At 41.8% G+C, this 27,134-nt stretch overlaps 1 protein-coding gene and 1 long non-coding RNA gene across 3 annotated transcripts; one reads left to right on the forward strand and one right to left on the reverse strand.

Annotated features, from left to right (window-relative positions):
- The first annotated feature begins 115 nt into the window (after window positions 1-115).
- On the forward strand, window positions 116-13,507 carry TRIP13 (thyroid hormone receptor interactor 13). Of its 2 annotated transcripts, none has more exons than XM_081166653.1 (14): window positions 116-231; window positions 1,079-1,185; window positions 1,928-2,093; window positions 2,496-2,625; window positions 3,630-3,685; window positions 5,172-5,262; window positions 5,661-5,733; window positions 6,766-6,829; window positions 8,647-8,733; window positions 9,066-9,172; window positions 9,699-9,852; window positions 11,437-11,549; window positions 12,735-12,804; window positions 13,110-13,507. In XM_081166653.1, exons 2-14 carry the CDS (start codon window positions 1,094-1,096, stop codon window positions 13,203-13,205), a joined length of 1,299 nt encoding a protein of 432 aa, XP_081022779.1. In that variant the 5' UTR covers window positions 116-231; window positions 1,079-1,093; the 3' UTR covers window positions 13,206-13,507. The 2 variants fall into 2 exon arrangements, with proteins under 2 accessions (XP_081022779.1, XP_081022780.1); XM_081166654.1 differs by having other exon boundaries at window positions 124-231; window positions 1,083-1,185.
- A 1,553-nt stretch (window positions 13,508-15,060) lies between these two features.
- On the reverse strand, window positions 15,061-24,037 carry LOC308571478. The gene is made up of 3 exons (XR_014001475.1): window positions 23,884-24,037; window positions 22,332-22,406; window positions 15,061-15,131 (listed from the first exon to the last, which is right to left on the reverse strand). It is a non-coding gene; the product is annotated as an uncharacterized lncRNA (long non-coding RNA).
- Window positions 24,038-27,134: the final 3,097 nt, after the last annotated feature.

The following is a 27,134-nucleotide window of genomic DNA, read 5'->3' on the forward strand; positions in this document are numbered from 1 at the left end:
GTGGCCGGAAGTGACGGGAGGGCCCCGGCGAGGAAAGAGGAAGCACTTTCCCCGCCCGCCTAGGAAGCCGTCTCTTCTCGACCCAGGGGGAAGGGCGGGGCCGGAAGTGACGCAAATGGGAGGCGACGCGGCCGGGGATGTGAAGGGCGGGAATTTCGACTTTGGAGGCTGGAAGGCGGAAGGAAGTGGCGAGAGAATCCCGGAGAAGCCCCGGCCTCTCTCTCGGTCGAGGTGAGCCCCCCACCATGTAAAGGGAAATAAATAATAAATGGCCAGTAATAACAACAACAACAACAATAATAATATAGCGTTGTTGTCGGGAGCTGGTGGTTGCTTTGTTTTATCTACCTATCTATTTATCTATCTGTCATCACTAAATTTGCATGCCTCCCCTGACCCAAAGATCACAGGGCGGCTCACAACATGAAAACACAGAATACATATATATATATATATATATATATATAGCATCGAGGAAGGCGAGGATTCCCCTCCCCCCCCCATTTCGATAAAGCAGTTCAAATTACTTTTCTAACAAATGAACCCAGAAAGCTTAACGTTATTGTCTTAACACAAGTGATATTTTGGTAATCTAGATGATATCATCTGTATTATTGTGGGGAAAGTCACGTTACATGTATTGCCTGAACGCAGCTAGCCTAAATTTTTCATAACGATGCCATTGGTATTCAGGTTGCTTTGCTACTTCTAGACTACTCCTCAATCACATTTTTGGGGGGTGTTGTACCTTTGTGTGCAAGAATTACATCTCATGAATCACGTACAAGAGGAACCCGGGGGGGGGGGGAGATAGCTCCATATAGTTTTTCTATTTCTGTTATGTGGTCAGTGATTTACTACCTTGCAGTCATACTCCTCAGACTGAACATTGCAATTCTACCATCATTTTCTACATATTTATTATCACAGTTGCTTTGACGTGAATGATATAAATTTGATAGAATTGACACTAGGGTAGAAGGGGAAAATGAGCACTACACTAAACCAATATTTTTACAGTTGACAATAAGGATCTTCCAGATCTTAGATATAGTATAACGTCTATTTATTTTTCCAGTTAGGTTTCTATGAAATGGACAAAGCTGCAGGTGACTTAAAACTGGCTCTTCACAATGGATGTGAATCCTTGCAGATACATGTAGAAGTTCATCAAAAATCAAACAGGTTGGTGTAAAAATTTCCATTTCAGAAACCCCTTTCATCCTCACTTGCAGCAGAATGTCATGTGCTGAAGCGGGGGGGGGGGACGGGGGGACGGGGGACAAACAATAAGCCCCAGAAGCTGACTAGACGTGGTGGGGCTCAAAACCATGTGTAGATCTCATCCACACTGTATAAAAGGTTTAGAAAAAACAGCCTTATTTCTTAATGAACTTGTTGCAAGTTCTGTGAGTTGCCTTATACAGATCATTGGTCCATCTAGCCCCCAACACTCCAAGATAACTTTCAGAGATACTGAAAATTGCACATAGGACCTTCATGCAACGTAAATGACCTGCCACAGAACTTTGCTATCTCCCACATTCTAAAGTTTAAGGAAATCGTATTTTCAGGAGGAGAATCAGTTACGTTGGTAACTTTTGTTACTTTTGTATACTTGTGGCTAAAAAGCATATTTTCACCTGTGCCCATTTGGCTGATGGCAGGGGACCTTTCCTCTGTACAGTGAAGCTTAGTGCATAAGGTTTAGGCAGGTCGATTTTGTTTTATATTTTTCTCTTTCTGCAGGCCCTTCACCTGAGAGCAGCTTGCTCAATCCCTAGTAGGATACCATAATCAAGAGTGTGATGGTTTGCTCCTGGGCATACTTTTCACAGCCTCTGAGTGGGTGGGGTCTCCTTGCACCAGGTCTTTTCTAGCTGTAACGGTTATGCCTGAAGTTATGATGTTTTTCTCTTTTACCCAGCACTGCAAAGAAAGAGGATATCAAACTGGGTGTTTTAAAACTACTAGAAAGGCATCCTGTGGTCTTTGGTGATTACAAATGGACTGAGTTTGATGATTATTTCCTGACAAATAATGTGCAGTCCATTGCAGTTGTGGACACAGAGCTAAAGTTGAAGGAAAGACAGGTATTACCTTATGGCTTACCTTATTCAAAACCTATGGGGGTGTGTGGAAGGCTGCAGCTTGTTACTATTAAATAAAATCATGAAAGTGGAAGTAACATCCACTACAATTGCTGTTAAGTGCATTTGTTTGGATCATGAATGCTTTCTGCAATCCAAATTCCCCTGTATTGTTGTTTCCCCTTTTCCAACTGCTACTTGCATGTATAGATGAGGGCTTATTTGCTATAATTCATGGCAAGTTTAGTTAGACTAGGCCAGGCTCCTTTGAAAACTACCTCAGACAATTTTTACCACCACTTGAGAAACTGGACACTTTACCTTGCTTTAATAAAAGTTATCTTAAAAGATGTATCCAGATTGCTTGCCAGAGAGTTCTCATGTGGTTTTTCCTCTTCATTACAGGCAATTAATCTGAGTAAGTGCAGCCTTTCCATTCACATTTTTCATCTTGGTGAAGAAGGGCCCAGTGCTGAAAATCTGGAGGCAGAGGATGAGAATATTGTTGCGGCTAATCACTGGGTGTTACCAGCAGGTATTTTAAAATTATTTATAGTTTTTAAGATTGTCCTGATGGGGTTGGAACAGCATAGGATTAGAATGTACTAGTCAAGAGGAAGTAGAAGGATGGTTTGATTATTTATGTGGGCAGGGACAGATTTAGATTAAAACTGTGATGGGAGCAAGCAAGAAATTGAAAACTGCATAGAACACTAAATTAGAGTTCACTGGTCCTGCCACTTATTTGTAATGGGGGTTTGAGCCCCATGTTGGGCAAAAGATTCCTGCATTACGGGGGTTGGACTAGATCAGGGGTTGGCAAGGTTTACCTCGCCTGGGCTGGTTCACTCCAGCGGAGATCTCTCCGTGGCCTGGATTGCGGGCGCGTGTGAGTATGCACACCCATGATTTTCGGCGCATTGTAGACACAATTTCCAGCACTGCAGAAGTGAGTCCCTGCGCCATGCTGCGCCAGGGACTCGGTTCAGGGGCAGCTCGTGGGCCAGTTAAACGACCCCCATGGGCTGCTTATGGTTAAGAGCCTACCCCTGGACTAGATTATCCTAATGGCCCCTTCAAACTCTATGATTCTACCATGCATGAAAATAAATGAAGAGCGAGAAGAGTCCTAGATCTCACACAAACGTCCCAGAGCCCAGTAAGCAAGGTGGAGGGCTCAAAAAGTTCTTTCCATGACTTGACTCAAATGTACAGGTGATTAGATTGCAGATGAGGAATCTTTGGCCATGCTGGCTGGGGCTGATGGGAGCTGGAGTCCAGCAACATTTGGAAGGGAACAGGTCCCACACCAAGGTTGAAATGCATCATGTTGTCTTAACTGGAATAAGAAATATGATGTGATCCTATGTATGTGTGTTCATAAGTATGTTCAGTGCAAAGAATACAGCACTATTTTATTAAGTTCCCAGCAAAGTTGGTGTAATTCATTAAGTAGCAAATGGGTTGTTGGGTTTCAAAATGATATTTGATTTGCAAAACCACACATTGGAAATGATGTATAATGGTTCTATGTTTCAGCTGAATTCCATGGTCTATGGGAGAGCCTTATTTATGATGCTGAGATAAAATCAGATGTAAGTTGAAAGTATTAAGTTTTTATCTGGGATATAAACGGTTCTTCATTGTAAACTTTCACTGAACTAGATGAGTTGTTCATTCTTACTCAGGCTTGTTCAGAAGCAGTTTGTTTGTTTTTTATAATTTTTTAAAATTAGTTTTCAATTGCAGTCCAATAATAGTCTCATTATAACAGTACCAATTTATAATACCAATCATTCAAATACCCAGTTATATAATTTAGATAAAGTGACCCCCTGCATGCTAGATTTGATGGTTTGATGATTTTCTTTATTTCTGCATTCCAAAATCTTATTAATTTCAGTTACATTCTGGTCATAATATTAATCCCTTATACAACAACTGCAATATTCATAATTTCTATTTGTGTTGACACATTAAATGATTTATAAAACTACAAGTTAGGAACTCAAACTATATCCTTGTTCTTCCTGTGTGGCAATTATTCCGTCTGTGGTGTTTCTTCGTGTCCTTATAAGATGTTATATCTTTCTTTCCACCGATTGTTGCTGTTATCCAACATGCCTTAGGCAGTGCTGATATCCCATTGTGGTTCCAGAAATTTCTCTGTCGCTCCATCCCATGTTTCGTTGTTTTGCAACTTTAACAGCTGCAAAAGTCACTCTATCCCAGTAGATAATATGTTTTCACCATTTTTCCTCTCAGCCTGGGAAGAAGAGCAGTCTGTCAAACTGTAGATGACTCAGTAAAGAACCTTACCCATTCCTTTGCAGTTCACAGACTCCTTTCATCCTTCCTTCCAACTGAAGATATATGAGCAATTATACTTCCAATTAAATTAAATTCCGAGTCCTCTTAGCATTACTCAGTTCACTCCATAAATAATAAAGGATGAGGAAGAGTCAGCTCTAAGTTTCCATCGTAAACCTTTTGCAAAATACAGCTCCTTCCATTTTTCCTTTTCTTACACGTACAGTGTAAGTGTCCAACTTGTTTGCTGGTGTGCAGGAAAATGTCTTTCAAGATCCTTACACAGTTAATCATGCCTGTGACTCTTCCAAGGAAAGAAGTCTTCTGAACACAATTGTTTTCCGAATGGGATGCAATATTACATTAATATTTCAACAGACTGTTTTAGGAATGTCTTCCAGAAAAGACACAAGACATTAACAGCAAACAAAAAACAAAACAAATAGTGGAAATGAATGTTTGTGCAAGCGTTATATAAATATATTGGAAATTCCAGAGATAGCAGGATATCTGACAAATTTCACAGCTATAGGTGTTAGTTTTTATCGCCTACTGATCTTGAAAGTCTTTTGTTATTTGCCTACAAATACAATACTGGGTTCTGATGTTCCAACGCGGTGGTTACTGTTCACACCTCCTTTTTGCCATCATTGAGAAAAATAGAGTGCTTCATTTTAAAAACAACAACTGAATAATTCAGTTATAATGTGGAATTTTATTTCTCTCCCCACACCCCTTTCTCTCTCTCTCTCTCTCTCTCTGCTCAATTAGCTATTAGATTATGTGACTACAACATTACTGTTCTCTGACAGAAATGTCAACAGCAACTTGATATCGTGGAATAGAGTTGTTCTGCTGCATGGTAAAGTTTAAATTTTACTGTTTTATACTTGACTGAAGTACTTATAGGCTTTATATAGCACCCTTAAAGTGTTGAAAGCACTTCATGTGTCCTGGCCTCATTTGTATGTGACACATAGCCATGGTTTACTTTAACCATGGTTTGTGGTTGTTGAACCAAACCACAAGCTAGTGTATATTTTAATGTACGAAAGGAGTCTTCAAATACAAGACAGAAGTAAATTGCTTCAGTTTCATCAAAGAGATGAAGCATGCAAAGGCCTAAACCTCACTTTAGTTGGAGATGATGATTAAACTTGTTAGCCCTTGCCCCCCCTTTTTTTGGCAAAAAGTAACTCAAAGCAAGTTACAAAATTAGGTATGTGTTCAATACTTAAGTTTTCTGTACTTTAACTGCAGGTCCTCCAGGAACTGGTAAAACTTCGCTATGTAAAGCACTGGCCCAGAAGCTGACTATTAGACTTTCTCATAGGTAATTCAGATAATTGTTTGGTATCTTAAAAATTAAAATAGTACCTAGTCTAAGAGCTCTGCTTTTCAAAAGCAGGCTATTCCTGTGCTATGCAGCTCCTTTCCATTTTCCTGTGACTTGCAGGAGAGAATTTTCCAGCGGATTGTTCCTCGGACATCTTCCCTCTGTTTTGTGCCTCCTCACTGGCAAGATGAACTCTTGGGTGGAAGAAATTAAAAGCAATGCTATGCATTTGTTTTAGAAAGTGAGAAAATATTATGTCCCAAAGTAACTGAAATAACTTAGCTATTGAAATTCTAAATTATTTAACAAATAATGATAAGTTGAGCACTTTTTATAATGACAAGTTGAGCGTGTTTTCAGTGGGGATCTGAGCACATACTTAGGTGCTAGCAGCTTTAATGGGAAAGTTAACGGGCTGGATCATGCTGTGTGAACTTACTGTATTTTTTGCTCTATAAGACTCACTTTTTCCCTCCTAAAAAGTAAGGGGAAATGTGTGTGCGTCTTATGGAGTGAATGCAGGCTGCGCAGCTATCCCAGAAGCCAGAACAGCAAGAGGGATTGCTGCTTTCACTGCACAGCGATCCCTCTTGCTGTTCTGGCTTCTGAGATTCAGAATATTTTTTTCTTGTTTTTCTCCTCCAAAAACTAGGTGCGTCTTGTGGTCTGGTGCGTCTTATAGAGCGAAAAATACGGTAGATTTCACCAGGGTCCTTGGGGAAATGCCCTTACGGATAAGGTGGAAACATAGGAAGTGGTCCTTTGCCGTCAGAGCATTTGTTCGCCTCACTCAGCATTGTTGACAGTGACTCCCCAGCGTTGCAGACTCCCCGCTCTGCCTGCAGATGCCACTGAGGACTCACCCAGGGACCATTTGCAAGTGGAGCGTCAGGCTGCAGCCCTTGCCCTCGACTTAATTTCACTTTCTGCAGGGTTATGACTGCACTCCTGCACTTTGAGCTATATGAGCACCAGCAGCAATAATGATTCTCCTGCTTTTACTGAGCTGATTTTTCACTTAAATTTTAGATATCGCTATGGACAGCTGATAGAGATAAACAGCCATAGCCTCTTCTCCAAGTGGTTTTCTGAGGTAAGTATTTATGCAACATTCTTAGCGGTTTTGTGATTCGGAGAATGTTTCTTGCCTATGTAGTGGTTTAAAGATGCTGTCGAATTGTCCAGTAGCTTATGCTGTGTTTTAGCACATGGTTCTTTTTAAAAAAACCCCCACATTTCTAAATATATTGACAAAGTTGTATCCATGAACCTGATGCAGAGAAAATAATGTTCTCCAGTACAGCCCTTTAGACAAAATGAAGTGGATCATGGAGAACTACCTCATGCGACAATACACAGTAAGAAAAATTGCAGAGCCTTAATGTGGAGTGAATGGCTAACCCTCCTTTTAGCACGGGAACCCTATCCTTTCTCCAGCCTTCTGCTTCTTGCACCACCAGGATATCTCTGCAACATGTACTTGGGCTATGGCAGCAATTAACAACCTTTTAGGCCACATTTGGATTTCTGAGAAAGTGCCATGGATACTACTCCCTCTAGTCGCTGCTCTTCCCCTTCCCTCGCTTGGATCACGCCTCTCTGAGAGACAGAAAACATACACACACAACCCTTTTTTTAAAAAAACCCCCACATTTCCAAATATATTGACAAAGTTGTGTCAAAGTATATAAAGCAAAATTATTAGTTATAACAGATATGCAATGATTGTGCATTGCTTAGATTGGTGACCATGAGTAAAATGTATTTTGTATCAGTAACAATAAGTATTTATAGGAATTTTTAGGAAGGGGGTGAGGAAGAGAAGAAGGAAGAAAATAAAATGTGTACTTCATGCACGCCAACTGTGCTGTAAGCTTTGGGTTCTGTTCTACCTCATTATTTGTGTAATCAATAAAGACACATTGGGCTACATAAAAATTCTCATGTTTCTTTTGACCTCTTGCTTCTTTAATTTTTGCGACAATTTTTCCAGTAACACTGTTTGGCAAATTGCTGGTCCATGAGTAATAATTGGAACGATTTCCATGTCCTGACAATAATTGTTCTTGCAGTAGTTAAAGATGTATCATGAGTCCGTTGTTCTAATTTGCAACATTTCGTGACTTTGCAAGTTCAGTAGTGCTAGTCAGGGGGTCTGTCTGCCTTGTAATCAAAGGTATTTCCGTAAATACAAGGGATCTGCGTAAAGCCTGGATCCAGTAGAACTACTCTGAATCCTGAAAAGCACATAGAGCTGAAAAAGGAAGTGGGAAAGAAGCCTTTCAGCTTCCTTTGGTGCTATGTTCTTTTCCCGGAAGAAAAAGTTAACAGCCTTCACCACCTAATAACTGGTGAGAGAGAGGTTTTATGGCTGATCCCTGATTTAGCATATTGTCTAAGACTGCAATTCTGTACTTGCTCACCTGGGAATAAGTCCAACTGAACACAGTGGATTGTGGTGCTAGAAGAGGAACAAAGCAGGACACCTGTCTTACCTTTTCCTAAAACCTCAGAGAAGGAACTACAATGGGAACAAATCAGCAACTCTGCTTGATGCTCCCTGTTAGCATAAAAATGTTTGTTCCTTCTAAACCAGATGGGGGGCACTGTGTGTGCAGTCTCACCTGCAAATTCCACGAGTATCCTCTGCCGCCTAGGCTTCGTGGAGGCCCCACCTGCCTCATGGCCCTGCGCCCTGCTAGAATGTTAACACCCCTTTTCAGGTTCTCCATCATCCCCACCAAGGGAGGTCAAGAACAGTTCTGTTTCTGCTGCCGCTATAGCTGTTGTGGCGGCGGCAGCAAGTGCCCATGTTTGGTCACCAGAGGTGATTGGGAAAGTGCCAAATGGCAAGGCTGGGAGAGCAGAAAGGAATGCCTTATTTTATACACATCCATTTTTCCCCCTCAGAGTGGCAAACTGGTTACCAAAATGTTCCAGAAGATTCAAGAATTAATTGATGACAAAGATGCCCTTGTATTTGTACTGATCGATGAGGTATGGCCACAGCATCATTTTAAATGTTAAAACATTGGCTGCATTACATTTCTGGGTCATGGTGGGAGATAAAATGACAGAAGGGGCAATTTTGATTGGCTAGAAGATTATCATATTTTAGCATAACTTATTTTTAGTCCCTTTTTACATTTATGATAATGGTGTTTGAGAGTTGCTGTAGTTTAGGAAAGTCCTAAATGTGACTGATTGAGTTGTTTTGCATGGATGCCTCCTGAATATAGGACAGAGTAGCTGTACACACATCAAATACATGTGCTACTGTGATTACTGTTCCTAAAAATCTGAGAGAGAGATACTTTTGTTTGTTTAAGGTGGAAAGTCTCACAGCAGCACGTAGCGCTTTTCGGGCAGGGACAGAACCTTCTGATGCCATCCGGGTTGTAAATGCAGTCTTGACACAAATCGATCAGATCAAAAGGTAACAAGCTACATTTATAACTTTTTCTGGAAGGGTATAAATTGCCTAGGAACAACTGAAAGGCACAAAAGCAAAGGAGCTACTTTACAAGATCTGATTAGTAGGTCCTAATAAGGCAATGTTTATATCCTCCCATCTGGCATAAAATATGATCAGATGATATTTGCCATTCTTACAGGATAATTGCTCTATCCAGGTTTCATTGGAAAGCACCCAGATTCATTTGTCCAGTTTTGAGTGGGTCCCTTTAGTTGTTGAGGCAGTAGGTATCCCCACAACACTGATGTGCAGTCCCAGTGTCCTTTGGAGTCCTCTAAACCTCAGCTTTCACCTTTTAGATTCAAAGTACGTTCTTAGCTATTGTAGTCGCAGAGTGGCATGGCAAAAATTTCAGATTAAATCCTTCAGGTGCAGTCACCAGCCATGTACCCAAGAGGCTATCAATGCAAATGTAACTGACAGTGGAAACTTTCAAGTGTTGAACCTATGAAATGAGTGTTACAACATCTGTGTGTGTTTCTTAAAGGTATCCTAATGTAGTTATCTTGACGACCTCAAATATCACAGAGAAAATTGATATGGCCTTTGTGGACAGAGCAGATATCAAGCAATACATTGGCCCACCTTCTGCCGAAGCAGTGTTCAAAATATATCTTTCTTGCTTGGAGGAACTAATGAAGGTAAACTCTCAGAAGCTCTTATCATCCACATTGTATCAAATCATTAGAGGCACGACTAGCATCCTAGAATTCCAACAAAACATTAGAATGTGGGCCCTCACAGTAAAACGCTGTGTATGTGTGAGACTGTTAGGATATAGTTCCGTCCCACCTTTAGAACAGATGTGTGGATTGTTGTATGTCACATGTCTGTTTACTTCCAGCACAGTCTGCTGGGGGCTTCCGATGTATATTGCTTTTGCTATGCTGCTGTTTGCTGGGAAACGAAGGGAAGCAGACATGTTTTTCCTTTGTTCCTGATGCTGAATAAACACCTGTAAATATGCTTACATATGCCTCTGCCCGCCACTTCCATTGTGAAAAGTTATTCACTCTGCTGATTAGAGCGTGCTCAGTCTCTGAAGGCTTCTGAGGCTCGAGTTGCTGATAGATGCTGTTCTGAGAACCGGAGTTCGCCCGGCTGCTGGCCGGTGGCTGGAGCCAGCTGGGGCCTGCCAAATGCCCCCATCTCCCCAGACGCATCCCAACAGAGACTTCAAAGCCCTCTTTGCTCAAACAGGAGCCAGCCCCAAGTCAGTGCAGAGGGGGGTGTTGGTGAGACCTGCCTCCTCTAGCAAGTGACAGTGTGGTCAGGCTGGCTCTGGCTTTCCCCTGGCTGTGAGAGAAGGTGGGGTCCGATTGGGTGCCCAGGCTTTCTCCACCTCCCATCCAGCTATAAAGGGAGGGCTATCTTGTGATCACCTGCCACCCTTCCGAGGGGAGGAGGAGAAAAGGACTGGGCAGCTGCTGAAGCTCAGTAGAGCCATGGGGAAAATCCTAGGGGCGTCTCAACTCTCTCCCTTTTTCTCAGCCCTGGAATAGGGAAGTCATTGTTCCCTTTGAATGAGCAACCTGACCCTTAAAGGAAATGGAACACATTCCTTCTCTTCTCTCCACCCCACATGAGCCCAGAGCATCTGTTTCACAGCAGAGGGAGGGAGGCATGAGCAGTTCGTTTCTGCCACTTTTCACAGTTTTAAGAACCTTTTGGTTTTTTCAAAAAATAAAAATAAAAATCTGCTTCTCCATACCTTGGTGTTTGCATACCTTGGATATATTTGTTCCTGTTGTTGCTTTTCTGCTTACAGGTGTTTGATTATTGTTCCATCATTTACCTCTGAATGCTCATTATGTTACTTACCTGCGCTAGATATTGGTGAGCTGCTAGTAGACAGCATGTGGGGAGTTTTTAAAATAAAAAATGTAATTTGTTTTTGGGTTGTAACCAGGCCCCCAAGGTGGTATACAAAACATTCAAACAAACCAGATTGAGAAAAGAACAATGTGTGTGTGTGTGTGTAAGCAAAACTCTGAGGAGTGGAATAACCTCCACAATCTGCAAATCATTAAGAGCTGTGTGGAATAGACATTGTTTTTACTTCCCACCTGAAGGTGAACCCAGGTGGAGCCACTCTCACCTCCCTTGGGAGGGAGTTCCAGTTGGAGTGAGGCTGTGTCTTCCCCCCAACCTTTGTTATGTTTTGAGTAGTAATGCGCTTGTGAGATTTATACATTTCTTACAGATAAGGTCTTTTCCCTCCCAAGTGCCAGATAATATATCCTCGACAGCAGCTGCTGACACTCCGTGAGCTGGAGGTGATCGGTTATTTAGACAGTGATGTGTCGAAACTGAGTCTCATATTGAGAGAAATTTCAAGGTAGGATTCCTGGTTTTCATTTAATCTGTCTTTTAATTTTACCCTCACAAGTAAAGTGAAGGTTGTGGTTCTTCACTTACTCTCCCATGGAATCAAATGCTTGTGCTTTCAGAATACAGGCCAAAGTGAGAAATTCTCCTCTGCTGTTTCTTGATGGATCTATGCAGGTTTAGTACTTTTTTTGAGGGAGGGTAAAATAAGCAAAGAATGCTGCTTCTAATAGGGTAATAAAATTCCCTGATTTTTAATGAGCTTTTTGCTAGAGAAAAACTATTATAACTTAGTGCAGCACTGAAAATGCAAGTATGAATTGTGTCCAGGTGACCCAGAAGGGGGAAGCCTTTCCAAAGGGAAATTAACTGGTCATCTGCTTCCACCTGTGGTCAACATAGGTATGTGGGCCACTGCATTTTATGGTCTAGGACAGGCTTCCTCAACCTTGGCCCGCCAGATGTTTTGGGACTACAACTCCCATGATCCCTAGCTAGCAGGACCAGTGGTCAGGGATGATGGGAATTGTAGTCTCAAAACATCTGGAGGGCTGAGGTTGAGGAAGCCTGGTCTAGGAGCTTCTGTGATCTAAGGCTAGTTCTGTCCTTTTTCTTGATATTTCAACACTCTCTTTCTCAGGGAAAGTAGATTTGTTTTGTGGTGTTTGAATAACTTTCTAAAATAATTAATAAACATTCAATAGTGAACAATAGTTGCTGTGCTTTATCTGCAAAATGCCTTTCCTTGTCACAAAGTAAATTGCAAGAATAACAAAAGGAAGACATTTTTTCTTTTTAAAAAGTAAACCAGCTTTTCATGTCAAATACAGCAAGGCACGTACCTACAAAAAAAGCAATGGAAGAAGTCATCCTGGTTCTGGACAAGGCTTAGAACTCCTCCTCACTCCCAACGTCTAAATCTCAGCAAACAGGGATATTTCTGTAGGAAAACTGAGTTCCCACCTGCAGTCTGAACAAGTACAGTCTATCTCCTCATCTGCTCTTTGTGAGAACTAGGTCTAAGGGAGACTCAATTCTGAATACCACAGCTGCTGACTACCAACAACAAGAGATGTTGTAGAAATTACCAGTCTTGTATCCTAATTTTGCTATTCGTAGCACACTTAGCACTTCCTTATGCGCTTGCATTTGTGAACGTGAGCCTGATGCCTCTCCTGCTTCTGTATTAATACAGGAAAAGTGAAGGACTTAGCGGCCGTGTTTTAAGGAAACTTCCTTTTCTGGCACATGCACTTTACATTCAGGTAAGGCCCTGCTCCTTGTTCTTGTTACTGCAGGGACAGGCCGTGTTGGCTTGCTGGCTTCCTCTGACCCAGGGATTTGGTGCCAATGGCACCTACTCTTTGTTGACCCATTTCAGGCTTCTGTATATGGCTTTTGGAACTTGCTCTCATGTATTTATTGTCCATGGGCTTTCCCCCAGTTTTGATGGAATTTATCAATTCACCTTCTGCTTGTAAAATGCTGATGCCATGGGGCCAGTCCCTCCCTCCCTTATGTGATGGATACACTTACCTTGACACTGGTTTTACTTTTATTTTTATTCTAGTCACCTAACGTCACAACGACAGCTTTCCTTCAAGCCTTGTCACTTGTGGTGGACAAGCAATTTGAAGAAAGAGCAAAACTTGCAGATTGCGTTTGACAATTCTCCTTCCTCCTCCAGTGCTTGACTGAGTAGAACACTTCCATTAGTTACTCTGTTGTCTTGTCTTTCTGCATGATTGTTAGGACTTATTAAGGAACCTGTAAAAACCTGAATAAGAAGAAGTAGGGAAATGTATAGTTTTTTCAATGATATGTTTCCAAGTGCAGTTTAGGCATAGAAACTTTATATACATTGAAGAGCTTTATTTCATTTGAGCTGTAAACCTGATTAATTCCTAAAAATAACTATTTTTGTCACTGTTCATGTACATTTTTTAAAGCTGTATCGGAAATTCTGCACTTTGTGTACCTGTAATTTGTATCATTTTCTGGTATTTTTCTGAACAAGAATATTGTCAACAAAATTAAAAAAAATAATACTGCCGAAACAGATGTGCTGATTATGGGTGGGATCCAGCTTAGTCTTTCAGTCCATTCTTTTGACCCACAAGAAGAAATTCAGTGCATGTAAAGTACATTAAAAGCACAGAGACTAATAGGACAGATCATAAGACTAGGCATGTTTCTGACTTTTGTCTAATACACATTGATCTCTGATCCTGACCACCTCAGACAGAAACTTGGCAACGGCCAAAGTCACACTGGGAATCTTATCGTCTAGTAGGAACTTGGCACAGAATTGGGCAGATTTACTTGGTAGATTTGCCATTAGTGGATTAATCAGATGTTGCTGGGCCTGTTTCTGTAGTCTACAGGACAGGAGAATGTTCTTCATGCATTCTGCTTCCTGATTAGCACATGCGAAATACGGGACACCAGCAAATCTACCTCACAACATTTCAGCGGGAAACACATTAAGTCTTAGTAAAAGTCTATGATAATTGGCAACTGATCCAGCTTAGTCTCAGTGGGAATCTGCCTGCACAACGGGGCTTCTCCTCCCAGCTGCAGCCCCCCTCCCCAAAAACAAGAACCCTGGAGCAGATTCTGGGGCTGGGGGGGGGGAGAAGAGAAACGGGGGGTGACGTGCGAATGGGCAAGCCTCATTGGATGCCACCATCCCTAAGGCCTTCCAAATTGGGCTCAAATAGTCACTCTCTGGTGCTGAGCAACAATTGTCCCTGAGCAGACAAAGAAGCCTTGTGAAATGGATATCAGGGAACCCGCCCCCTTCCCCTGTGCTATTCAGTCTGCCACAATTTAACAACGATTGATATAAAAGTGCATAGGATCGCTAGTATAATTACTGGGCAGACTTGGAGCCCTTTATCTTTCATCAGGTGAAAATGAAATACCTGTGTCCGATAGGCAGAGAGTAATTGTTCATATTGGAAAAATGATCACATTGGTTCTTCATTTACATATTTAACCCAGTGTATCTGGTACAGGCAGGGATTTGGTTTAGAGAATAACAGTAGGGCTAGCATGTATTTGTATTCACACAATATTAATGCCAATCTAGTTGGTGTTTACAGGAAACCTTACTATTTACATTTTTAAAGAAATTACGGTAAATTCCGATTTATTTATTTTTAGAAAAATCCAATTTACATCTGACTTTCATCCACCCTGTCAGACACAGACCCTTTAGCCTTAGGCTTAGGGCTTGTCCCTTCTCCCAGCTTCCAATCCTGTATGAGTTTCTTAGCATTGAGGCAGAAGAAGCACAGCTCATCTCAACAGCTTTGTAATAGTCACGTGCAGCTACCCTTCTCGAGGCTCCTGGTCCCCTTCACATTGCTCCACAAGTAGAAACTCCATCACAAGGCCTGATCCTCTATCCCAATCCACACTTTCTGAGTCGTGACTATGTGGTGTTAAGGAATCAGAATAGGCAGTGTGCTCATTTAGGTAATTCAGGAACAATCATAACTACCCAGTAGGTAGAATAAGATGCGAAGACAAACTCCAGTGGATGGAGTAATTCAGGGTCCAACGGTCAAGAAGACTGTTTCTGTGCGTGCTGTAGAGGGAAATAAAGGGCAGGTGAGGTTCATCTACCTGGGAAAGGAGCCCATCTATTTAATTTTTTTTTGAATTTGGATTTTATTTATTTGTTAACATTCTTATATTACATCCGTAAACATTGTCATATTACATCCCCAGTAGACATATTCAGAGTAATACAAGAAATATAAATCTGCTGGAATACCTGGATTTAAGAATAGATAAGCCGGCTGTTTTAATGGCAGTGGACTTGGAGAAAGCCTTTGACAATGTATCCTGGAAGTTTATGAAGGGTATGTTGCAACAGGGAGCCCATCCAGGAGAAGGAAAACCACCCTCATCCTCCCCTGCCTTGTGTGACATCTTCAGGAGAAGAAAAGCCTAAGAAGTAAACTCTACACAAAAAGAGAGCAGAGTCCCTAAGATGGTGGGATGGCGCCTCGTACACCTCCCCTCAACTCCCACAGCCAAGCTGGTGCCAAATGTATTGCTCTGCTTTCCTTTGGACCACAATAGCGAGGCTGAGAGGGAGGTCTTGATGTCTGTGCAGCCCAGGGACCTCCACACACACTGCCAGACTTGCACCCCAAGGAGGACAGTTCTGTGCTGTTAGCACAGCAGTTTGACTTCACCCCCGAAGGTGCACTCCATTGTCTCTTGAGACAGACAGATGCCAACAAGTGTGTGTATAACGTCTGTGGCATGATGTCAGCTCCATACATTTTTATTCCAGCAAATCAAAAGTAAGTTTCCTTCAAGGAGGTCTATCAAAGGACTTACTTCAAATGCGCTGAAGAGGCGAGTGTTATCTGAGTCATTTGCTCCTTCTGATTGTGAGTTTTCTGAGGGCAACATAACCTCACCCGCAGCAGGGCTTTTTTAAAGCAGGAACTGAAAAAACCTCAGGTGGGCTCCATTGCCATTATAAGAGGACAAGGGAGGTATTTGTGGTGAGTTCCAGCACCTCTTATTTCTAGAAAAATAGCACTGACCGGCAGTAATATAAAGCTTGCCCTCTCGAAATTGGAATCTAAGTGATAAACTCTATTTGTTATCGATGAGTCACTTTCTCTTAACTATCATCTCTGCAACATGAGTGCTGCAGTTCAGGGCCCCGCTGGAAAACCTTTAATAAAGAGATGTGTCCAGAACAAACCTTTCCTAGATGGCTGCTTTTCCAACAACTTCTTGATAATTATCCTTCAAAACTGGGGAGGGTGGGCAGCCTAGACTGTTATTCTATGTTCCAGTCGTTTGGCGTGGTACCCTTGAGAACAGCCAATTTGGCTCCTTACCTCTCAGTTGTTTTGGGGGTAATCTGAGGTGCCACCCCAACCAGCCCGCCTGGAGCCAAATGATTTTTGTTTTCTGCTGCTCCAGAGAAGCGGACACGGAGCAATGGATCCAAACTACAAGAAAGAAGATTCCACCTAAACATTAGGAAGAACTTCCTGACAGTAAGAGCTGTTCCACAGTGGAATTTGCTGCCAAGGAGTGTGGTGGAGTCTCCTACTTTGGAGGTCTTTAAGCAGAGGCTTGACAACCATATGTCAGGAGTGCTCTGATGGTGTTTCCTGCTTGGCAGGGGGTTGGACTCGATGGCCCTTGTGGTCTCTTCCAACTCTATGATTCTATGATTCTATGATTACAGTTTAAATACAAGAGAGAAAGTTGGGGGGGACACAAAAGACAACTCACAAAAAGAGTGTGTGACCTAGTTTTGAAAACCATGGTCATGATATGATTAAGAGCAGTGCTTTTGGGGGGGGGACGGGACGCAGGGATACGCCTGCCCCTAAATATTTTGTGAATCTAACGGGAGAAGAAACTAAAAATTTAATTTTTGTTTAGTTTCTTCTCTAGCACTGTGAATTGTCAGTTCCATTGCTACCCCCAATGGCGGCCTCATTTCCTGTCATGGTGTTTCCTGAGTCTCAGATGGAATGAGAGTACCCCTAAACATTTTTTTTAGAAAAAAGCACTGATTAAGAGGACAACTATTGGGTAAAGATCCAACAAACTTTAAATAATGAGCTGATTTTGTCTATGAAGAATGTGGTAACTGAGTTTGTGTGTGCTGAAATTTGGTCTATACACTAGGGTTATAACTTTCCAACCTCATGTTCCTGTAGCTTAGTTAGACGAACTTTTGCCTAAAAACAAAGGAATGAACTGTCATTTCCAAAGCTTTCGAAAAAGTCACCCCAAAATCAATAAATCAATTTTTGTATATGTAACTGTATAATGTAATATGCATAGTACAGTATGTATTATAATATAAGAAAAACAGATATTGCAAATTTTCTAATACAGTGCTTGAATAATGTTTTGTACATTGTCCATCACTTCTTATTGCTTAGAATAAATTGAGGTTGCAGTTTGCCTTTGTTTCTGCTGCAAGCACCATAAAGTTCCCGCATCGCTTTGATTGCGCATTCTTTCTATAGACCAATATTTGGATTCTTCTAGAACATTCTAAACAGTTTTATGAAGTTCCAGACAGCTGTAAAAGTTCTAAACAGTTCCATAAAGTTTTTAAAAGTGCTAATACCTATGAGTAGTAGCATTACATATACAGTGATTCCAACTTTTCATTTCGCAGTGACCTTTCTTCACAACTGAGAAGTATTAGTCCCCTTTTTCTAAGCAAAAGTTCATCCCTTTATGATACAGGAAATCTTTTTTAAAAAGAGTCAAAAAGTTATAACCCTAATATACACAAACCCAAAGTTCCTGAATTCTTTTATTGCTACAAGTTATAGCCTTCCGTTGTACAAGGCAGCTGTTCCCTGCCCACTGTAAATGTTCAGACACACTTAGGTAATTTCCAGATTCCTCTGCTACCAAAGAGTACACAGCACATTAATAGTTAAACCTGTTTTTTCCATCCATGCAGTAAGGGAGGCTGAAGCGTTGGCAGCCCAAATAACGTTGCTCACTTATTTTCCACTTACGGAAAAATATTTTTTCCTGCTTGTAGCCACTGGGTGGCAGGTGTCCACTGAATAAGAGACAATTGCCAGAGAATGTGAAGTCTGTTGGAAACTGAGAATATGGAGGCTTTGCTTTTTCTGTCTGCTGTGAAGTGACTCAGTTATTGCACTGCACTACTCATTCCTTCGACATTTTGAACGCTGTCTGTCTGGCCAAGATGCACTTGATGTTTCATTATTAGGGGTTCAAGAAACCCGCTTCACACTTTTAAAAAGCGAAGCACTCCTCATTATACAAAGCCTCCTTTTTACAAACACACCTTATCCTTCTTCATACCGCTGACTTGCTGAAAACTAGCTATATTTATTTCATTAAAAAGTGTCCAGCCTGCCTTTCCAATAGGTCAGAGGCAGCTAAAAGCATCAGTAAAAGCTATAACTGCAAGATGGATAAAAACACACAATAAAGATACAGTCAAGACTAAAACATCAATACTTAGAAGAAGAAGAACCCAGAAAGATAAGCCACAAGAAGCAGTAAAAACCACAGTTCACCCAAATCATTAAGAATGGAAGGATTTCCTTTAAAAGATGGGACAAGGCAGAACATCAGAAGTCTCTGCATTCCCACCGAAAAAGCCCGAGAGTGAGAGCAGTGCAAGGGCAAAACCCCTTGAAATTCATGTTGAACCCACTAGCAATATTGCTGGGTGGCACCTTAGGAGAACATAGAATCATAGACTTGGAAGGGGCCCTGAGGGACATCTAGCCCAACCCCCCACAATGCAAAAGGTGCATTGTCTTCCAGATGTTGGGATCCAGCCCGCAGCCCCCGTTGCTGAATATTGTCTGTGCTGGCTGAGGTTGATTTATACGCCCACATTTTCAATACTATAGTGGATAGACAGAATGATAACAAGAGAAGCATTTGCCTTTTCAGGCTGTGAAGAAGCAGGCTGCAGGATGCAGTCGGTTGTTACTTCAACAAGTACTATGGTCTCAGTGAAAGTTTGGAAAGTGAACCTCCACCAGCTGCTTGAGCCAAAATAATTGATTAATGCTGGCCTATGCAAAGTTTGAGCCTCTGCAGGATAAGGGGAGGCGGAGGGGAGGGGGGCAGAAATGCTTTGGATTATATCAACTCTGGACAACCATAAAAACCGAAGGGAACAGCTGAAATTGACGTCATCCTGACATCTTCTGCTCTGCTCAAATTGGTGATTTGAGTTAGCATTGTGGGTGGCACAATTATTCCTGTGTTAAAATTCAGTTCCACTGAGCTGACCCTCTCTGCTACTTTCCTGCCTCTTGTTATTTTGGCAATCTCTATTCTGCTTAAGATAAAGAAATATCTCTTTAAGTGTTGCTTAGCAAAGTAAAACAACAAATGTTAGCAGAGATACAATACAGCCATTCATGCACATTATTAATCAGTGCTAATATGAATCCCTTCTTCTGACACATTTCCCCATTCAGCACCTTGCAGTCTCCTGGCTCTTGCCCTGGACTCCACCTCAGCTCTCACCCCAGCACACCTTACATGCCAAGACAGATATTTGTCCCAAGAGAGAGGCTACTGTGGGAACCCTCTCCTGGGGCCATGATCCATAGGAGGATTTGCTTGGGACCATGCTCTATGTGTTGAGAGCTGCTGTGATGTAGTGGTTAAAAGTGCTGGAGAACAGGCTTCAAATCCCCACTCAGCTGCCATGAAGCTCCCTGGGTGACCTTGGGCCAGTCATAGAATCATGGAATTGTAGAGCTGGAAGGGACCCCTGAGGGTCATCTAGTCCAACCCCCTGCAACGCAGGAATTTGGTTCTCAGCCTGACCGACCTCACAGGGTTGTTGTGGGGATTAAATAAGGAGGGGGAGGACCATGTACATGCCATCTGGAGCTCCTTCAAGGAAAAGGTGATATATAGAGGCAATAAGTAATTGTGTGTGAATGTGCATTTCATGGAGGGCTAAACAACCAAGGTCTAATCAGACCTCCAGATTAATTCTGTTAAATAGCAAATTAAAAACAGATGCATTTTGTTAAATAACCGTCAAGCGTGTCAAATGCCTCTCAGCGTTTAAAGGAATTGTATAATGTAAAATTTCCCTTTTCCACTAGAAGGATTTAAACATGAAGAAACTCTTTCTGGGTTGCAACTTGGCAACTCTCCTGTCCAAAAAAAATATTCAGTGCTTGAAACAGGAAAATAAAAAATTAAGTTGGCTCTTTCTCTGCATTGAAGATATGTTAGGATCTGTAATTTTGTTAATGCCTTTTCCTGACCTTTGACCCTGGACTTCCTGAAAACCTTCTCCCCTGTGTATTGTAGTCATGATTCTTCCATTCCTAGTCAGCAAAGTTCTTCTCCCCTCACTACATTTTTGTTTAGATTTGTATATGCGATTTTTTTTCCTGGCGGTTGGGAGGGGGATGAAGGGAATAAGTAAAGCAATGCTGAACATTTTAATTAGGGGTATGTCACAGATTTGGACAAATCCTGGAATGAAAACCCCCAATGTGGGTCACTTTGAGCGATTGTGAGCTTGTCTGAGCTGAAATGAAATGAAATCACTCTTCATTTTTCCAAAACAGGGTGTAGATTTGAACCCTGAACTGAACTCAGACTGAATCTTGCACTTTTCTGAAATTCTGAAGAGGGGTCTGAACCAATTCTTGTGGTTGGCGCACACCCCTAGTTTTAAAGCGCTTCCTTCCAGTTAACAGATTTTTTTCTTCTTTGGGTAGGGGTACAAAGGGAGTACTGTTTGCTTCTTACATTTGTACTGGATTAAAAAAAAAAGATTCAGCTGTAAGAAGTGGAAACTATAAAAGTAAATATTTCCATCTAACGTTGCAGAATTGAAAATACTAAGAAGCTCTAACTGGGTCAATGCAAATTCACCACGGAGCCTCTTTGAACTGCGGTTGTGGAATTCTCTGCTATAGGATGTCCTAATTGCCCACCAACATAGATGTATTCATGTTGGGTATTAGACAACTTCACAGAGTAGATCTCTCAATAGCTATTCGCCACAACAGCTCAATAGACCTTGAACCCTGGGGCATTATGCCTCTGAATGCCATAATGCCTCTCAATGTCTGGTCAGGGTTTGCAAGAAGATGCTGGACAAGAAGGTTCCTTAGTCTGATCCAGCCAGGATCTGCTTATGGCGACTAAGATAATGAGCATGAAACACTTTCTGAACTCTCTTAGAATGCAGACCCTCCAAGTGTCCCTATTTTCCAGAGACGTCCCTGATTTACAGAAGCTGTTCAGGTTTCTGATTTGAGCCTGGAACGGTCCACTTTTCCTTAGGATGTCCCTATTTTCATTGGAGAAATGCTGGAGGGTATGGAGCTATCCGATTCCCAAGCCGTCTGAAGGCAATCCTGTATAGGGAAGGGGTTTTTTTAATGTTCAGTGTTTATTATGTTTTTTTATATGTTGGAAGCTGTCCAGAGTGGCTGGGGCAACCCAGTCAGATATGTGGGGTATAAATAGTAAAATTATCATTGTGGAATGGGACGTCCCTATTTCCATCGGAGAAATGTTGGAGGGGATGAGAATGGCACCCCAAAATGCTACTGTTGTGGCTGCAAGCATATTCTTTGAGAGTAGAGATAGCAATTTCTGATTCCACATCTAGGAATTCAAATGCCAAAAGCTTTTTCGGTGAGCAGCAAGTATCCAGTTAATTGGTCTGATGAACAAGAATATGAGTTAATTCTTTGATGATGAGAACACTTTCTGGATAAAAAGAAAGGGTTAGGAAATCTAGCCTGGCAAGAGGGGTAGCGACTTAATAGAGGGATGATGTTTATTACTCCAAGGGGCTTTGTGTGGGAGTGGTAACATTTGTTCTGCCTCCCTCTGCTCTCTCAGGGATGCAAAACTTTGAAATGTTGGGTTAGTGCCCATGAGAACCACGGCAGCAGCCATGCCCCCAAAAGACAGCCGGCAGCCTTAACCTGTTGCCAGTTATTACTGGGTTTTTGTTTGCAGATGCACAAATTATGTGTGATATGCATTAATACCTCTGCAATTTAACACTCACTAAACAAAGCTTTCACACACACAAACAATTCACTTTTGGGAGCTTGAAGTTAATGCAGCTGTTTGAGTTTTCTTACAGCCAGAGGAACCTAAGTTTGGTATAAAATATGGACATTAGCTGGAGATGTGCTATTCTATAAAATAAAATAGGGTTATAAAATCAATTTTAACACAACGAAATTATTATGGATAAAATTATTCTATAACGTTTTAAAACCCTGTTAATTACCTCTGTGATTTTGCTGTTGGTTTTATTTCTCACTTAGGAAAGACACTAACTGCAAACATTTCTTCACTATTTGACCTGTGAAAGTAAAAGAATTAAAAAATAATCATTAATTTTAAAAATGAAAGCAATTCACTCCATTTTCCACAGTCCCCCATGCCAGTGGCTACAGGCATAGAATCACTCCTTAGTTAGGAATCATTCCACTGTGAACAGTTGAATAAGCTCGGCTGAATAAAAGTTCAATTCACACAGGGCCCACCTGTGAGGCAAGGTGAGGGACTGCCTCTGGTGACAAGATCTACAGGGGCAGCAGATCCCAGTGTAGATCTTTATTCCCCCTTTGTTCCTTATGTAGATCCTCACCTACCCTTTCTTCCCTGGAGAGGAGGGGAGCTATATATGTATATTTTAAGATTGCCCAGGTCAGAAAGTTTACCCCAGATTTTGGTTTCAAATATTTAGCATGTGACATTAAATAAGCTTGGTAATGTATGTAGTTCCAAATTCGAAATACCAAATCCTCCTCCTTTAATTTGTACTTGCATTTTTAGTAATGATATTCTTGGAATTGAAGAACCCTGCAGACATTTCCTAAACAAAAAGTTTATTTCTGGAAAACATTTTTTCCAGATATTACACACAACAACAGACATTGGGATTAATGGAAGTATGTTCATTGCTGTCAATGGATCTACCCTGTATATATCTAACATTGGATATTGTCCTTTCTTTCTTGTTTATCTATTCTACCTGTGTTTGGTTGAATGCTCTTAGAAATCTCTTGCAACCAGCAGTCGGGAAATTTTCAAGTGGCCGCCTGGTAAGTAGCTAGTCCTTGCTTATAGATAGCGAAAGGGTGGTTCTGAATGGTTCTAAATTAGTTGCTTCAGAGAGTGGCCTTTCCCAAAGTGGTTAGTGCTCAAATTAAAGGTTAGAAACTGCTGCAATTACCCAGGCATCCGTTTTCCTTCTGTGAAACAGTTGTGTATTTTTAAAACTTTATTTTTATTTTTCAAATACAAAATAACAATGGCTGCTTCCAGACCCATTTGTTGTGGGATGTGTGGTCCTCGTGCACGCTTCTCATGGGGCCCACACAACAAAGTTGTCATCAAAATGCCAGCTCTTACTTCCGCCCTCTCCCCCCAGTTTAATCTAGATTGAGCCTTTTCGGGGTCTGGGTGTTTGGATTTGATAAAGATGCTTCTAGATGGGGCTTAATATTGTAAAGGGTTTTTTAAACAGACTGCTGGCAACAGTTTTTTTTAACACATCATGTGCATGCTACAAAAACAAGTCAACCCATGCCCGCCTGAGGAGAATTCATCTCACAACAAACACCCAATATTGCACAGTAATAAAATATTATAAAGGGCCAAAGAAATACTTGAACACAATAACCGTTCCCTTTCAAATAACACGATAAAAAATATATGTACAGAAATGCAGATCAGAAGCATGCCAAACCTGGCATATTGGGAACTTCAGTATATTCCCGGAAAGCTGACAAAATCATTAACACATCAGCTGGAGTAATTTTTCCTCTGCTTACTTCAGTTGAACAGGTAAGTTTCTCATCGCCAAAATATGCCGGCATGTGTCTTGAAGCAAGTGATGCAGGGCTTCCAGCAAGAGATTGGATGCATCTCACAAGGAGTAGGAGGAATGCGCTTGGCAGGTGTTTTGCACACCTGGATGGGAGGACTTTAAATTAAATCCTGCAGGGGGAGACCCATGAAATCTTGGAAGAGAGAATGATACCATATATACAGGGGCCAGTGAGTGAAGCCAGGAGAACTATGAGAGTGCACTACTATGGCTGCCATACGTCCAGGATTTCAAAGGCGGAATTGAAAGGTGGCGCTTTGTCCTGGATCTTGGGCAAGTCATATGGCAACCCTAACATTACAATATGCATGGGAAAACCAATAAAGGAGAAGTCAGGATGTAAACCCCATTGTTTCTACACCAATATGCAGAGAATAGGAAATAAACAGGAAGGAGATGATATCTTGACTTATGCAAGAAGGCAAACATGATTTAAGAGGCATAACTGAAACATGGTGGGGTGAAATTCATGTCTAGAATATAAGGACTCTGTCACAACACTTGAACTCATGGGCAGCCAAGAAAGCTGAATGTTGGAAGATTCAAGACAGATTTTTAAAAAGTGCTTCTTCACCATGATGGTAACTGTCAGGGAACTGCCATCAGAGGGAAGAGGAGAGGTAAGATGCTCCAGTGATGCAGGGGAGGGAACTAGCAAGGAGAGAGAGAGAGCTTCCAAGGGGGAAGGTATTCCAGGGGACACCAGGGAGAAAGGGGAAGCTGAGAGTACGGCGGAGGGGAGGCTCCGAGACTCTTCCAGTGAAATCAGCGGAGAGAGCACAGGACCTCCGCTTGGCACGCCCACGCTGCGCAGAAGGCTTCCGCGCAGAGAATCTAGGAGGAGACTTGGAGTCAAGCAACTTTTATGTTGGAAGAAATTTAGGTCACGCCCACTGACGGATTCTGCCAGTGACTAAGACAGTCGCGTTTCAAGGGCTGTCAAACCAGGGAAAGTTTTAGCTATACGACTAGCTTGGAGCAGTTCGCAGTTTACGCACAAGCAACCCCAATTCCCATTACAGTAACCAACCAGGATGTCTTTAAAAGAGGATTAAAGAGGATTTAAAAGAGGAGGAGAGGGCTAGCGATGATCCAACAGGCTGGTCTTATGCTCCTTATGTTCTTATGTTCTTGCCCTGCTATTTCATAAAGACACGAGAAGAGCCTGCTGGATCAAGCGCATATAATCTAGCTTCCTGTTCTTACAGTGGCCAGCCAGATGCCTGTGGAAAACCTGCAATGTCATCTCCCAGAAGGTGGAAGAAGTTACCAGAGGATCAGCTCACCTTGGGAGGGACTGGGTAATCAACCCTTTCCTCCCCTTCCGTCTACCTGAGAAGCTCAGTGTTTGAAGAAGCTCTGCTGGTTGCTGCAGCTTAGCTACATGGCTCCCACAAACCTCGCTTGACTTCCTATACCAATCATTTCGGAACTTTCACTACTTTGTAATGCAGCCAAGTTTTACTGCCTGTGCAACTGTTTCCGAAACTGCATGGAAAAGCACATGAATTTGACCTTTGGAGAGTTTGTACGTAAACCATTTTTAACTTACCAAATGTGGTCTTTTTCTATGCTAGGGGATGAGGGAAACTCTGGAAGGAACTTAGAAGGGCATATTTTAAAGATCTAACAACCTATATTATCCATGCTTTACTTTGCTGGTTGATGACGTGAAGCAATGCATACAGTGGTGCCTCGCAAGACGAAAAGAATTCGTTCCGCGAGTCTTTTCGTCTTGCAATGTTTTTCATCTTGCGAAGCACGGTCCGTCGCAACTGCGCCTCTTCAAGCGGCTTTTAAAAAAAAGCGCAAGACGTTTTCGTCTTGCGAAGCAAGCCCATAGGGAAATTCGTCTTGCGAAGCAACGCAAAACCGAAAAACCCTTTCGTCTAGCGAGTTTTTCGTCTTGCGAGGCATTCGTCTTGCGGGGCACCACTGTATTTTGGGTAAATCAGGCCACATTATTTTGGAATTTGTGGTGCTGCGCAAAGGGAAAGCTGAGTGCTTATTATTTAGTCTTATTACATGAGGATAATGGGAAAGGGAAGCAGGCTGTGGTGGCTTCATGGGAAAGAAATGCCAAACTGCATTCGAGGTTTTGCCTTCCCATAGGCTGCAATAATCTCAGATTTAAGGGGGGCAAATCAAATCAATTGCCCAAGCACTACAGCAGCAAAACCAAACCAGAGAGAAAGTGGCTCTCCATACAGGGGAGAGGAGTGTTATTTTGGTTTCTTGACGCAGGTACTATCCTAACTCACCAGATCTGTGACCACAGTTAGAACCGTTGGCCTAGACAAGCTCACTGGCTTCTGGAGCAGTCCTTAGGAGAGACAGAGATGGGCGTGATTCTTGCAGGAAGCAAAGCATTGAGCTTTAGAGGGATAGCAGTTCTTGTACTTTCTTCTTCCCTGTGGTATCATAATCTCATACAGATGTTTCTCTTTATTATTTTCCTCCTGCTCTTTCCAACTTTGTTTTGAGCACTTCCTTTTGTCAACAATATTTTCTCAGACATTCATTATCTCTCCGCTTGACTGTATCCCTTTCAAAAGACTGAAATTTTAGAGTGGTAGAATAAAGATTCTGAGTTTAAAACAAATGTTCAAATGAAGCTAAATTTCCCCCCTCTAGGTGATGGTTAAAATAATTGGTTAAAATAATTCTGATGTTGAACACTATTCAAACTAGCATAGTTTACTAACTGCAGAGAAGCTGAATGAATTATTTGCATTTGTCTTCATTGCAGAAAATGTAGGGAATGAATCCCTGTGCCTGAACCAACTTTCTCAGGAAGTGGGTCTGAGAAACTGAGGCAAATGAATCCAACAGCAGGTACCGGTAGCCTCCACCTGAGAGTTCACAAAGAAGTGAGAAACTGCTGGTCTCCCAACAAAAATACATATCCCCAAGGTCAGTCTCCATCGCCGAGGGCTGGAAGGTGGCCAACATAACATCGTTTTTTTGAAAAAGAGATTCTGGAAATTACAGAGTGGTTAGCTTAATGTCTAACCAGGAGAACTGGAAGAAAGCTTCATTTATTTCAGGTTTTAAGTTTTATTCAGTTTAGAAGTCTTGTGCTGTACAAAGGCTGAGAGCTCACTTACAGTAATTCACTGACATGCATAGAATATAGTTTTGCATCTTAAAACAAGAAAGAAAACACAGAAATTTAAATAAATAAAAAAAAAGTAA

Source organism: Podarcis bocagei (genome assembly GCF_964188305.1).
Source record: "Podarcis bocagei genome assembly, chromosome: 13".
Lineage (NCBI taxonomy): Eukaryota > Metazoa > Chordata > Lepidosauria > Squamata > Lacertidae > Podarcis > Podarcis bocagei.